This window comes from Stegodyphus dumicola, chromosome 8 (assembly GCF_044657685.1).
Source record: "Stegodyphus dumicola isolate Sdum_Otavi_A_Nest chromosome 8, ASM4465768v1".
Lineage (NCBI taxonomy): Eukaryota > Metazoa > Arthropoda > Arachnida > Araneae > Eresidae > Stegodyphus > Stegodyphus dumicola.
In genome coordinates, this window is record NC_140775.1 from 180,944,655 (window position 1) to 180,960,363 (window position 15,709).

Below are 15,709 nucleotides of genomic sequence, written 5' to 3' on the forward strand. Positions count from 1 at the left end.
CTATAAATACTTACCAAATTTATTTTTATCAGTATAATGCCTGTACTTGAATATGTCATTAGTGGCTGGAATACTTTCATTTTCCAGAATTTTTAGCAGTTCTAACATGCTGTTTGATTTTTCTCCAAACTGAGAACTTCTGTGTTGTTGCTTTAAAGAATTAAATAAATAAAAAATAAATGCCAGTTAATAAAAAAAAAAAATTTCATTTGAGTTTAAATTCATCTTCTCCCGCCCACTAGTTTTCTTCAATGTTCTCAGATTACTGAGCTTTTATAATGAACATACCAAAAATAAATGAAGCATCAAGTATTTAAAATCACCATGAAAATATCCATGAATGGAAAATATAATTAATGATTCATTTTAAGAAATAGTTAAATGAATCAAGCTGTTCATTTAATTGGCAAAAAAAAAAATTAAAATTTATGCAGTAGAGTGCATAGAATTCATGCCAATCAAGTGTAACAATGTTAGCTTTTTAAGCTGTTTTACTATCAATTTAAAATTTCAAAATAAGTGAATTATACAATAAAATATTATTCTCGCTATTAACCACCCACATTGAGGAAGATTTAATTTACTCAAATTAACTCAGTGTAATGATATTCACATGCTAACATAACCTCTGCAATTCATTAACACTATTACAGTTCTGTGTCACTCAGATTGCTTCAGCATGCATATTCCCTTTTCACAAGGAAGCAATAAGCTTGATGTGTGTTCATAGATTGCCACTCTCTGGTGATTAGCAGAGTTACCTGCCATATCATTGGTACCAGGTTGAAATTCTAAAAAAGGCACATTGTTGAAGATGTAGATACCATAGACTCTCAATTAAATGCAGTAATAAAAGGGATTACACCCACAGTAGTGTTTAAAAAATATATAAAGAATAATTTATATTATAATTAACAGTTATTAGCTATTCCCCTATGTTTTAAGAAGTTAAATTTGGAGAATAAGTTCATAAATTGAATCGACATTCAACACAACCTACATCAAAACAGAAAAAACAATATTTTTATTTACATTTCTCTTATACAGTCAAAAGTCTTCCAGACTCGTCAGGACTTCGGCGATTCCGGATTATCGTTTTTTCCGGATTATAGATCATCAGTTTAAATCTGGTAAGATGGCATGCAGAAATTATACAATTAAAAATATGAAATCATAATTTATGAAATAAAGAGCAGTTGTGATCTAAACAGTATACAAATTTACAAAAAAAAAAAGCTTAATATTTACTTGTTTACTTTATTAAACTTTTCTTCCAACGCGTGCATGCGTAAAGCATACATTACACATAGTCGAAATTAGAAAATTGCAACCAGAAAACTATTTGATGCATTAATTCAGAAGACAAACAACAAAAATCAGCGTTATATTTACAAAATTTTCACAGGACTAGTTTCTTTGATTTTACTGAACCACCATCTTCAGCTGCAACACCGCAAATGAGCAAGATAGGAAAAAATGATTAGATAAGATAAGAAAGCCTGGACAAGAATAAGCAAGTGGCGCCATCTGTTGGTGAAACCAGAACTAAAACATAATTTCTTTAAAGGCCGAAGGCAAATTTGAATCAGAATTAGGATCGTTAACTAGAACAGAAAGATTTTTATGAATGTGAAATGCCTTTAGAAAATCCAGTTCTCCAATTGAAGATGTTTTTTGAATAATTTTGGCAGCAGAAAAATTGAAAGTGTGATTTTCGGACCAACAATGTTGCGCAACAGAAGACTTCTCTGTTTCCTTTTTTCTATCATATGCCTCATGTTCCTTGACGCGAAATTTTAAGGCTCTCTTAGCTTGGCCAATGTAAATTAAACCACACTGGTAAGAAATCCTATAAATAGCCCAGGAATTCATGTCCGGAATGGGGTCCTTAAGTATGGAACTCGGAATTTTATTGATGGGAGAATAAACAACCCGAAAGTTAAATTTCTGCAAAATATGTGCAATTTTATAGCTAATTGATGGAAAGAAGGGAATGACAACAGAATTTTTATAATGTCCTAAAACAAGAGTGTGCCTTTTAGTGTATTGAGATGAGAATTTTTTTAACTGCTTGATTAATAATGTTGGGTGAAAAGCCCCTGTCAATAGCTGTTGCTTTAAATAACTTAGTTCTTCATCAATAGCTAGTTTGGAGGAGCAAACTTGAAGAGCACAGAAAACATAGGAATAAAATGAAGCTAACTTTTGTTTAGTCGGATGACATGATTTAAAGTGTGGTGGAAGGCAAACCGATGAAGGTTTACGGTAAACCGTAGTACCGAAGTTGGATGTGTTACGTGTACCCAGAATGTCGAGAAACGGAAGAGAACTGCAAGTCTCAAGTTCAAAAGTGAACTGAATAGCAGGATGAATAAGAATTCATTGTTGAAAGAACTTTATTTAAATCATCTTTATTACCTTCAAACAGGGTAAAAGTATCGTCTACGTAGCAGAACCATGCCGGAAAGTTTAAAGTTTCAAACAATTTTGATTCATAATAATGCATGTAGATATCAGCCAGGATGGGACTGAGGGGGCTTCCCATGGCTAATCCCTCAGTTTGCTTGTAATATTTATTTTGGAAAACAAAATGTGTTTGTTTCAAACAGAGTTGAGTGAGAGAAATTAGCTCATCAATTTCAATGCAAGAGAAATTAAATTCGCGAAGTCTGGTTTCTAGACATCTTAATGCACCCTCCACTGGGACATTGGTGAATAATGATTTTACATCAAAAGAAACCATGAATAAATTATTAGGAGAAATGTTTTTAACCTTTTTTACAAACTCTATTGAATTTTTTATGGTGTAAATGTTATTGTCTAATAGAGTGGAAAATCTAGAAACCAAATATTTAGCAAATGGATACGAGGCAGTACCTAAATTTGATACAATAGGGTGGAAATGAATACCACTTTTATGAATTTTGAGAAGAGCATATAATCTGGCACAATTTGCAACAGATGGGATAAGCAAATGTTTTAAGTTGCTTGAAATGATTTGCAAAGATTTGATTGCAGTTTTTATTTTTGACAAGTCAGAAGGTGAAGGATCTTGTTTATCATGCCCTCATCCAGTAATCGTTTCACTAAATTTCATCTTCGCAAATCATTTCAAGCAACTTAAATTTCACTTATCCCATCTGTTGCGAATTGTGCCAGATTATATGCTCTTCCCAAAATTCATAAAAGTGGTATTCCTTTCCACCCTATTGTATCAAATTTAGGTACTGCCTTGTATCCATTAGCTACATATTTGGTTTCTAGATTTTCCACTCTATTAGACAATAACATTTACACCATAAAAAGTCCAATAGAGTTTGTAAAAAATGTTAAAAACATTTCTCCTAGTAATTTACTCACGGTTTCATTTCATGTAAAATCATTATTAACCAATGTCCCAGTGGAGGGTGCATTAAGATGTCTAGAAATCAGACTTCGCGAATTTCATTTCTCTTGCATCGAAATTGATGAGCTAATTTCTCTCACTCTACTCTGTTTGAAACAAACACATTTTGTTTTCCAAAATAAATATTACAAGCAAACTGAGGGATTGGCCATGGGAAGCCCCCTCAGTCCCATCCTGGCTGATATCTACATGCATTATTATGAATCAAAATTGTTTGAAACTTTAAACTTCCCGGCATGGTTCCGCTACGTAGATGGTACTTACTTTACCCTGTTTGAAGGTAATAAAGATGATTTAAATAAAGTTCTTTCAACAATGAATTCTATTGATCCCGCTATTCAGTTCACTTTTGAACTTGAGACTTACAATTCTCTTCCGTTTCTCGACATTCTGGTCACACGTAACACATCCAACTTCAGTACTACGGTTTACCGTAAACCTTCATCGGTTTGCCTTCCACCACACTTTAAATCATGTCATCCGACTAAACAAAAGTTAGCTTCATTTTATTCCTATGTTTTCCGTGCTCTTCAAGTTTGCTCCTCCAAACTAGCCCTTGATGAAGAACTAAATTATTTAAAAGCAATAGCTATTGACAGGGGCTTTTCACCCAACATTATTAATCAGGCAGTTAAAAAATTCACATCTCAATACACTAAAAAGCACACTCTTGTTTTAGGAGATTATAAAAATTCTGTTGTCATTCCCTTCTTTCCATCAATTAGCTATAAAGTTGCACACATTTTGCAGAAATTTAACTTTCGGGTTGTTTATTCTCCCATCAATAAAATTCCGAGTTCCATACTCAAGGACCCCATTCCGGATATGAATTCCTGGGGTATTTATAGGATTCCTTGCCAGTGTGGTTTAATTTACATTGGCCAAACTAAGAGAGCCTTAAAATTTCGCGTCAAAAAACATGAGGTATATGTTATAAAAAAGGAAACACAGAAGTCTTCTGTTGCGCAACATTGTTGGTCCGAAAATCACACTTTCAATTTTTCTGCTGCCAAAATTATTCAAAAAAAACATCTTCCATTGGAGAACTGGATTTTCTAGAAGCATTTCACATTCATAAAAATCTTTCTGTTCTAGTTAACGATCCTAATTCCAATCCAAATTTGCCTTCGGCCTTTAAAGAAATTATGTTTTAGTTCTGGTTTCACCAACAGATGGCGCCACTTGCTTATTCTTGTCCAGGCTTTCTTATCTTATCTAATCATTTTTTCCTATCTTGTTCATTTGCGGTTTTGCAGCTGAGGATGGTGGTTCGGTAAAATCATCGAAACTAGTCCTGTGAAAATTTTGTAAATATAATGCTGATTTTTGTTGTTTGTCTTCTGAATTAGTATTTATTCAGCATGTTATTGTGTCTTAGTTATTTGATGTGTATTCGTGACATTTATAATGACGAGGAAATTGATTTAAATCATATCAGAGTTCATTGAGATGAAACACTACATTTAGTAAGGAATTATAAGCCGAATAAAATAAAAACATCTGCGCTGAAGATGAGGATAGTGCTGACAGATCAACTTCCAGTTCATTGCGCGCCGCGACGTTCCCCCCTCCCCGCAGAGCAGTGTGAAATTGATAAATAGATTTTGGAATGGTTAGAGAAACAAATCACCTCTCTGTCACTTTCTTCATGCGTTTATCCATTTTTTGCAGCAATTCCACTTTTTGTTTAATGGACATTGAAACATGCTTTCGCTTTGTAGATCCTTTGGCAGCTTCAGAATCGGAAATTCTATTTGACATAATCAAAAGTTCAAGCTTACGTTTATAAAATTGCTCTAACAGTCTGCAAAAAATAATATGCCGGATCCAATTCAAAGATTAAGGAACAACGCAATCTGCAACATTAACTGAAATAGATAATTAGGTAATTTTAGCTTAGCTTATATCGTCCGCTATACATTAAACGCGCATGCGTAAAGGTATTGTGCGCATGCGCAGAAAGTTTGTAGCTTTGATGTCCGGATTATAGATCATTCCAGATTATGGACGTCCAGATTAAAGACTTTTGACTGCATTTCAAAAGTCAATGGAACAAGTCAATGGGAAATAGAATTAGCTGTACATTTGTTTTATCTTTCCAGTTCAGCAATTTATTTTTAATGAGTGATTTAACCACGTACACTTAAGTTATATACTTTTGTGGATAAAAACAATTCCTGAATACAGTAACATTCCTTGTTATCGCCGTTGTTATTTCACTCATTCCCTCCCCTCTTGTTTGCACTTCATATAGAAATTTTGCTAATGGTTTATGATTCTAACTCTCCTATCATTCTGCTATTAACAATTTTAACTTTTTTCTAGACAAGGCCCAGTTTATGTGCAACATAGTCAATCTAACCTCAATTAATTGGCAGCTGCCTGCTACCTTTGTTACAAATATAATATCACTTGTACTATCGTGCATTCTCAGTAGTGAGACCATTAAATGATGCATGGCAATTCCCAACGAATGCTTAATTAGCAGGTGTACGACCACTGGATTAATAAAAACAATGTGTCCACCAGTTTCTATTAAAAAGAACATCATAGCTTAAATTACACTTTGATAAAGAAGCTTAACTACTGAAAGGTTATATGTCTCAATACCAAAGACTAGCATTTAAAGTCTACATCTCTCTGCAGTGATGCCTACATGTAATTACTGAGTCTTAACAAGCTTTGGTAATTTGACAAATTCAAGTGATGGATATGTTACACAGAATTTCAGATTAATATATTTTTTTTTTTTTTTAATCTTATTCATTCAAGATGCCTGAAAGGCTTTTGCGAATGCATTGTTTTGAAGTCCTTTCTAACTGTGTGAAGTCTGGGTAAAGTCCACGAATTTTTCCTTCTCTACTGTTTTTATATATGATTAATTATTATCAAATTATAATTTGATGCAAGCACTGCTGAGAATTTTGAACATAGGAGAAATAATTATTTAGGAGCATAGTATTTCTTGCACTTAATACTCAAACAATTTTTGATTCTCTGAACAAAAATTTAAAAAATTTTTAAAAAAAGGTTTCTATATACATATTGCATATAAAAAATAGCAGGAATATAAAAATAACTGCATGTATTTAAATGTACCAAAAATTCTACATTTTAGATTTCAGAACAAGATAAATAAGTAAAAAGTTGTATACCTTTTCCTTCGTGACTTGTTTATAACTTTCCCAATCTGGTAAGATATTAACTTCCAACAGTAAATCCTGAATAACATTTTCCTCTAAACCATGAATTTCATGCAATTCCCACAATTTCTGTCCTGTATTCAAAATCATTTTGGATAAAAGAACAATGAAACAAAGCATCTATGTGAAATTTATACAAATTAAAGGAATAGGTACTTACGTATTAACGCAACCAGGCCATAATTCGCATAAATTGCCAAATTTGGCGATCCTACTTACGGCAACCCTATACGACAACCCTACGTGTTATACATAGTTTTGTAAAAAGAGCATGTGGAGATTCACAAAATTTTCCTGCATTTTCGTGCAAATTTTTGTAATTTATGAGAAAATAGCAGTGTACATGGATAAAGTCAAGAGTGTGCGCAATGCCATTTTTGTGCAATTCTGGGATGTTTTTTTAAGTAAAAATAAGTCGACGTGTACATGGTTATGGTGAATACGGTTTTCAATCAGTGCTAAAAGCAATAGCCAAAAGATTTCCACCGAAAAAATAATTCTGCAACTTATTCAAATTCGAAATCGGAAGGGTTTAATTGCTATTTTATATTTTAAAACAAAATAATATAAAAAACTGTATTAAAAATTATCTGTAATTAATAAATGTACATTTTCTTTCTATTCATACTTTTTTTACTCAAACTTACAAATAGCACCAACCTGGTTGCGATAATACGCAAGTACCAAGGAATATTACTCTACGAAATAATAAATTATGAAATAAAATTTATTACCATCAAATACATTTCCTGTACTTTCTGACATCATTTTGTTACGTACTTTGCGACCTTTGTTCACTAACTGATGAAACAATTTTTCTTCTTCATTTACAATATCTATAACCTGTTAAAATAATCCAGATTTATAAAGAAAGAAAATCATATTTTCAAAACACATTTAAGCCTTTGACATGTGTGCGACAAATACGTCTTAGATTTATCATATGCAAATCAACTTGTTAAAAGCCTAATTGCAAAAATCAATTTCATCTGGAATTTATACGAAATGTTTTCCAAAACTGTAAAGAAAACTAATCAACTTAGAGAATGACAGTACATATCACAAATAATATTCTACACTCAATGAAGTAATACTAATATCTTGAATAAACATGAATCAAAAATTTTACCTATATTTCTATACAAGCACATTACATATCAAATTAAGGATCTTAAAATTTGAACAAAGAATGATTCAATTAAAATATTATATAATATTATGAAATATTAGAAATAAGAATGATTAAAACATATATCAATATACTAACTACACAGGATTATCTCAATTTATTTTTCACTGTTACTGCATGTCGTTGTGTTACTGACTGTATAAGGTATTTCTCCCACCTTCCTAGCGTGCCTTCGCGGTGTAGTGGTTCTGCACCCTGGGCCGGTATTCCAGAAAAAGGGAGGAATATATAAGGTATTTCTCCCACCTTCCTAGCATGCCTTTGTGGTGTAGTGGTCAGCACACTGAGCCTGTACTTCAGAAGTCCATGGTTCGATTCCCAGCGAAGGCTGTTGCTTATTTTTCAATCTCTTGCTTCCAAAAATCCTAATGTCTCTACAGTGGTGCCCAAACTAAATGGGTGTTGGATGATGATTCTCCTCACATAGGATTTGATGATTGGGTCTCTTAAAAACCCCAGTCACTCTTTAAAAGGGGGAGTATATAAAGTATTTCTCCCGCCTTCCTAGCGTGTCTTCGTGGTGTAGTGGGCAGCACACAGAGCCAATATTTCAGAGGTCCGTGGTTCGATTCCTAGCGAAGGCGATTGCTAATTTTTCATCTCTCTTGCTTCCAGAATACCTAATGTCTCTACAACTGATCCTCTTGATCAATACACGGTGCTCTTAGACATAAATGCATCATGGTCAAGAAGTAGAGAGTTTTGTCTATTTGCAAAGGCATTGGGCATTAAAAGGTGAGAGTGCAAGTTTGCTTAGCTCTGTCCCAGTTTTAGTGAAGGACATCTCAGAGGAGGTATCCTGCAGTCTCATTCCTCTCCCTTTAACCCGAGTGCACTCACTGGGTCCAGTTGACCCACAAGATTAAACAAACCTTTCACAAATAATACGTATTTTCACACAAATTGTTGAGATCGAGTGTAGTCATGTCTGAGGTCAACCTTTTCAAGTTTCTAACATGTTTTCACAGGGGCTTTGATTTGGAGTCTTCATTTTGATTGGATCGGGTCTTTTAGAACCTGTGCACCTATTTATATTACTATTATTTAGTTGATTTGTGATAGTATACGAAGTGACAAACATGTCGCGTAATTTATCTTACAAGCAAAAATGTTGCAAAAATTATTCGATGTATCAACTATCGAAGAATGTATTGAAGAAAAGGAGGATGGCCATGATCATGACTTTTAGTTCACATGATACTGATTCAGAAACTAATATAGATACTGAAAACGAGAGTGAGAATGACATAAATTGTTTTATTGGAAAAAAATTATCGGAACCAAGAAAAAAAGATGCAGTGTTTGCCCAGCTAAAAAGCACAGCAAAACGAAAAATGCAGTGCGATGAATATAAAAAATATTTGTATTTGGAACACACAACAACACTTTGTTCAACGTGCTGCTAACATTTCTTGTTGCATTTTTTCTCTGTGTCTATAGTCTAATAAAGAATCGATATGGAGTAAAGGTATATATTTTTTTCCCACGCTAATATATAATACGATTTTTTTTATTCCTTTAAGAAATTTTATTTCATAAAAGCATTTGGAAAAATTAAAAATTTTAATGTGCATATTTTTAAGGTTGATCATAAGTCTTATTATTGGCATAGATGTAACACTTTTTCTGAAGATTTATAATTTTCTCTACAAAAAACACAAATCATGTCTTTTGGATCCAATGCGTTTGTTCTTGTAACTCACATGAGCACACAAATGATGAGAATAGAAAAACAATATAAATTTATATCAAAGAAACTGAGAACATTTCAACATGAAGACACTCCATCTGGAAGCTTACCGTAGTGAAGTGATATGAAGTTTTCTACTTCGTTTAATTTAAATACCTGTGTACTTTCACTATTCTTTTTATTGAAAATGTGAGTCATATGGATATGTGTTCAAGAGTTAAAGATGCTCTGGCCAGCATCATACTTTCTTCAATGAAGAACTTTTTCTTGCAAGTTTTTTCATAATCCTGATGTTGAGAATGCTATAAAGTTTCAAACATCTACAGTAAATGGATTAAGGTTTTTGCATTTTTTTACATCATTAAACTGGGTGTTACATTTTTTATTACCTAATTAGATCATGCTTTTTAATTATTCAATGTGTTATTAGAAAATTCATATTCCTTTTAAGATGATGTCACACATTTTGGTGGACTGAATTAGTAAATGCTGCAGACACCAAAAAATGCAATCTGCAAAAGATTTACATACAAAATGATGACTGAAAGAAATTACATCTAGCTTTTGCCAAATCAATAATTTTTTACTATAATCATTATCTGCTGCTAAAGTTTAAACATTTCACGAGATATTTTGGATTTTTATTGCCAAGAATAAAGTTTAGGATGCAGTGGTAAATTTTAAAACTTAGATAAATTTTTTTTAATTTAGATATCTTTTACAATAACAGTCTTCCAACTTTTACAGTAACACATACATTAACATAATATATTTCTAAACATCATTAGTTATTAGGTTGCTTATTGGAAACCAGAAAAGTTCAAACATAAAACCAATATTGCCATCAGGAATGTGAGATAGCAATCTTGAACTACCAATAGATGATGTCAGCACATGTAAAATAACAAGAGAGACAGTTTACCATAATGGTGATGCCCTTATAACACAGCATCAAACAAGAACAATGAAGCATGTAAGCTTTTTAAGTGAAAGGGTGTAACCTGTATAGATTCAACATCAGGTGAGAATTCAGTATGATGAAGGACGTAATAGTCATACATAAACATACGAGTGCACTGAAAAGATAAAGACTGTTCTAATTAAAATGCATGATTCTCCTCACTAAGACCAAGTGGTAATAGGAGACAACATTGCAACTAGGGAAAACATGATGCAGGAAAACTGATAAGTCACAATTTAGAAAAAGGCATAACCATAATATCAGCTCATCAAAATTCTTCAGCGTATTCTCACAGAAAGGAAAATTAGATACATCCTGAGTAAAAAAGAACTCCAGGACAATGGTAAGATTTAGTTGGGGTGCATAAGTGGATGTACACTTGTCAAAAAGAATTCATTTCCAGCAATATCAAGTGCAAAAATGTACAGAACAAGACAGAGAACAGTGATAATGTTTTTAATTATGTGTAATTATTTTAACCTTTGCAATAAATGTCTTGTAAGCGAAAAAATATGGCTTTCCAATAAATACTAAACAAAAATGAATTGAAAAAAGACTGAGCTTGCTTTTAAAAAAAATCTGATGTGTACACCACATGACTTCCTTGTACCGAATATTAAATTATACGCATTTTTTCTTGCATTTTATTTAAACTTATTAGATTGAATTAAACCTACTTCGCCGACAGCGCATAAACCACAATGGAATAAATGCATTCTTTAAAATTCACTTTGTTTACCATAGCGACACTAGTGCTAGGTTTACTTAACAGTATTATATTTCATTCATATTATAACTCAGAATGCACAAAATGTATATCATTTAAAGAATTATCTAATCGTTGCCACATGTTCTATCCAAATACTATAATAAAGCTAGAACTATGTATAAAAGAAATTAAGCAAGTAAAACAAAAAAGAAACAGTTTTTCACAGACGATTGAGTATTTCTCATTTAATTAATTCAGTTATTACTTCGCGAGAAGGCAAAAATACATAAAAACTCAAAATATCTATATTAAAAATTTGGAAGTAAATCTCAAATGCTTATTTCCTTGAAAAAATTCCAGAAAGAATTAAGCATGATTTAATTGGCAATAATAAATGAATGCGTTATCTTTGTTGTTGCAAAGCTAAGTTTCTCTAGATTGGCAACAAATCCACTAGTCTCCTGTTTCAAATGAAAACATCAATGGCCGCCATTAAAAACAGGCTTAGCGGCACTTAGACGACTTTAAAATTATTGATAATTCTAAAAATATTGCATATAGATTTACTAACTTTAAAAACCTTAACTGGAAGATAAAAACAACATAATACAATCATTTTTAAAGCAAAAAATGTACAATTTACAAACATATAAGAGTAAAGAAACTGAGATTACTGAGACGGGTAACAGAGTGTATATATATATAAATATATTTATATACGTTTGGTGCGGCCGATTGCAACCAAAATACGAGGAGCACATCTACATGTTATAGCAGTCCTATATACAAAATTTTAACGTTCTGAGGCTACTCGTTTTTGAGTTATGCGAGATACGTATGTATGCACGAACGTACATACGTTCGTACAGACGCCACGAAAAATTCTTTTCAGAATTAATTTTAAAGCAGTTTTATAATTTTTTTGAAGGAAAAGAGTATTTTATTCTGTCCTTACGTACAGATATCACGCAAAAACATCATTAAATTACATTCGATAGTGGTGAAAATGGATATTTTCGTTGAAATATGCTGCCTGAAACTTTTCGCGATTACAATACTTCCTTTTTACTTCGTACAAGGAAGTAAAAAGTAATACAAATATATTATAAGAATAAAAATTAGAACTTTACTTAATCCACATGTATTACTTTTTGGTACTTATATATTATCCCATCAACCATATAAACTGGCTACCATCGAATTATGAAAGTTGGAGATCCTGCCAAAATTGTGCAAATCATTCTTATTGAATTCTGAAAAAACTAACACCTCTTTATTTAGTAAACAATCAGCATTTGACCTTTGTTTTTGCATTCTTTAAAAAGGCTTTTGTTAGTTTCTGCTGTTTGATTTAGACCTCCAATTTTATTGAAGCTCTGTTTAGAATGCTGTGAGCACAAACATCCCATACGTAATTGTTCCAGTCTATTATTGTTTTGTCAGTCATATTCAGTTGACTATATCATGTCCATTAATGCACACTTTTTTTATAGTAGGATCCCACAACTTTGGAAAAAAATGCACTATTTGCTGTTCTGTAAAAACCAGATATCAAATGTCAATCCACCCCACCCCTCCAAATGCAAGGAGAAAATACGGATAAACATTTAATTTGTATCCTTGTTCATAAAAACAAAAGACTACCTATCAGGAATCAATCAGATTGCATTAGATGAAAATGCAAGAGTTATGACTGCGTTTTTTTTTTTTTTTTTTTTTTTTTTTTGTGTGTGTGTGTGTGTGTGTGTGTGTGTGTGTAGTGCTTATCTAAAATTGACCCTAAAGCATGCTGCTTAGGGACACTTTTACAGTTGACAAAAATAATACATAAGTACCCTTTTTTATTTCAATATAATCTTAAAATTGTTCATATGCACAATGTAAAAAGACCATGATTTCAGAGATAAAAAAAAAGTACCTCCTTAACATGTTTTCCTATTTCAGGATAAAAATCTAGAGATTCAGCAACATATGGCACTAATGATGTAAGAATTCCAGGTCGAGTTTTCATGACACGATTTGCAGTGTATGCTGCTCTCCTAATTATTTTACGAAGGACAGACCTAAAAATATAAATTATTATAAAAATTAACAGTATGCTGAATTATGGAAAATAATCTACAATATAACACTATAACAATGTGGGCCAACTGGTCACTGGTAAAGCTTTGTGTTGCCACTTTGCAAAATATTAGATATTTGTGTTTGAAATTTAATTATAAAACTGAGCAATATTAAAGAAGCCACTTGCAATATATTTGTCTTCCAAATTTAATCAACAAACTCAGTGATTTGTTGGAATGAATGATTTGTTGAAATGAAAATATTTTAATCCACCTGTATAAGTTAAAATATTTTCATCTTTCATTGTTACAAGGTTTTGATGTTCAGCAAAGCATAAGGTATGTAATTTTTCTCCCAAATTTATTCTGTTATTAATTATAAAACTAAGAAGGTTAAAAGCAATAAATGCAGATTCATTTCAGTTATTAATTACTATCTAGACCTTGAAATTATACTTACTGGATTCATTCATTTTGTGTGTGTGTGTGTGTGTATAATCCATACAAATCTAGAGTTTTATTCTGATCTTGATAAAATGTTGTGCACTTGACCTTCAAAACAAGAGGAAGGTCACTGTCTATATAACATTTTGAAAACCACTCCACGGGGCTGACATTTAGTGCATTTATATTATAAAGTTGCACTTATGTCATCCACCATAGGTTCATGCCACTGCTGTGGCATTTTAATTATCAGTGAAATCAATATACTAAGCAAGGAAATATTTTTTACATAAAAATAAATATTAATATTTCCACACACAGGTTAAATTTTGAAATACTAAAACAGTTGCTGCATTCCCACTATCAGTTTTTGCTCAAACCTCTAGATGGTGGCATGTCCATTTACTCTTTAGAATAGTCTGGAACTTTCCAGAACACAGTAGAATTTTTAATGCAGAATTTAAGTGTGATTTCTCTCAGTTTTTCATGAATATTTTTATGGTAAAGAAACTGGCTAAAGTGGATAGTGATTTTCCAAAGTCTCACTTTTGAAGAAAGACACAGCCAATAACAAAGTACTAGTTCTTACCTAAAGTCTCACTTCTGAAAAAGACATAGACAATAATAAAGGTCCAGTCCTTAATAAAACTATTACATTACATCATGCTAGTTCTACACTGTTCTATGGTTATATTTGATCATGGTAAAAATTTGCACAATTCACCTTGACCATAAAATAATAATAATAATAATAATAATAATAATAATAATAATAATAAATAAGAGAAAGAAATCGCTGGCTATATCAGATTTATTTGATAAGATCTACTCCTATCCCTTTAAATGAAGCCTTTTCACTATGCATAAAGTGTCTGAGCTATCCAGGTACTTCTGCTAGTTAAAATATAGAGTACTTATAACATAACTTTTGCTGATGTATATCCTGAATTTTCTTTCAGTTGCTTTAGAATGAATTCTACCGATAACTTTATATTATAATTGAAATATCCAAAATATAATACCATTCACATGATAAAGCTTTAAAGTTTTGTGACAGACTTTTAGCAATATTTTATGACAGAATAAAAGATCAAAATCCACACAGCTTTGACCTGAGATTGTGCAGTTTATATAGTTTTATGGATTTATGGCCATAAAATAAAAACTTTTAGATTTAGATACAGAAAAGAAAGAATAAACATAGATAAATTTTAAAAAGTACATATAAAAACAATTAATTCCTTTCTGAGTTTTTATAAAAAATATATATTAAATATACCTTAGTTTTATACGAAAAGAAACAAGGATTTAAAAAAAGCATGCAAAAAATTATTTTTTATAGACACCCATTTATAATTGTTTGCTTTAAAAGCTGCCGCGTTTGAGCGCAATTTGACTACTGGCCTTTTAACAGAAGACTACAAAAACTTCAATTACTTCAAATATTCAACTAAAACAACACAGGATTAATGTTAAGTTATAGGTGAAAGTTAATTTATTTGTAACAAAATATTTTTGTTAACAATTATAAAAGCAATTACCAAAAGAATAACGTTGCTTTCTTCAACAATGAATAATAAAATCCGTCACAATAATGTCCAAATCTTGTCAAAACTACCAACATTTCACTATTGACATCTGACAGGCGGTATGATTTTCAGGCATTGGTGGATTTAAGTCTTCTGCTCTACATACTTCTATTTTATACGTTAATTTCAAAGTAAACTCAAAAAAAATTTACCCTGCATCATTGTAATCAGGAAAAATGCCATCAGCTATGGACACAGTAAACATGCGACTATGGTCAGCCAATATTCGATAAGCAGTATCTAAGCCATCAACATCATGGCATCCAGTTTTGCCTTTATAGGGTTGAACCTTGAAATTCTGAGGTAAAAAAAAATGTATTTATTAGAAAAATATAGAAATTACTTAAGTTAATTAAAAAATACAGCTAAGAAACAAAATGGCAACTGCTCAAAAATGAAAAGATTCAAAATTATATATTAACTGCTATTTTACAGAAACTGTATGAACATTTAGC

General features: G+C 31.7%; 1 protein-coding gene across 1 annotated transcript in view; it reads right to left on the minus strand.

Moving 5' to 3' along the window:
- Positions 1-15,709, minus strand: part of LOC118190028 (alanine--tRNA ligase, cytoplasmic-like) — a 105,677-nt gene that overhangs the window by 68,913 nt on the left and 21,055 nt on the right. The window contains exons 6-10 of the mRNA XM_085822804.1: positions 15,407-15,552; positions 13,077-13,221; positions 7,344-7,452; positions 6,562-6,683; positions 15-150 (exon numbers count right to left, since the gene is read on the minus strand). Of these exons, the coding sequence (XP_085678930.1) occupies positions 15-150; positions 6,562-6,683; positions 7,344-7,452; positions 13,077-13,221; positions 15,407-15,552 (658 nt within the window). The remainder of the gene's footprint in view (positions 1-14; positions 151-6,561; positions 6,684-7,343; positions 7,453-13,076; positions 13,222-15,406; positions 15,553-15,709) is intronic.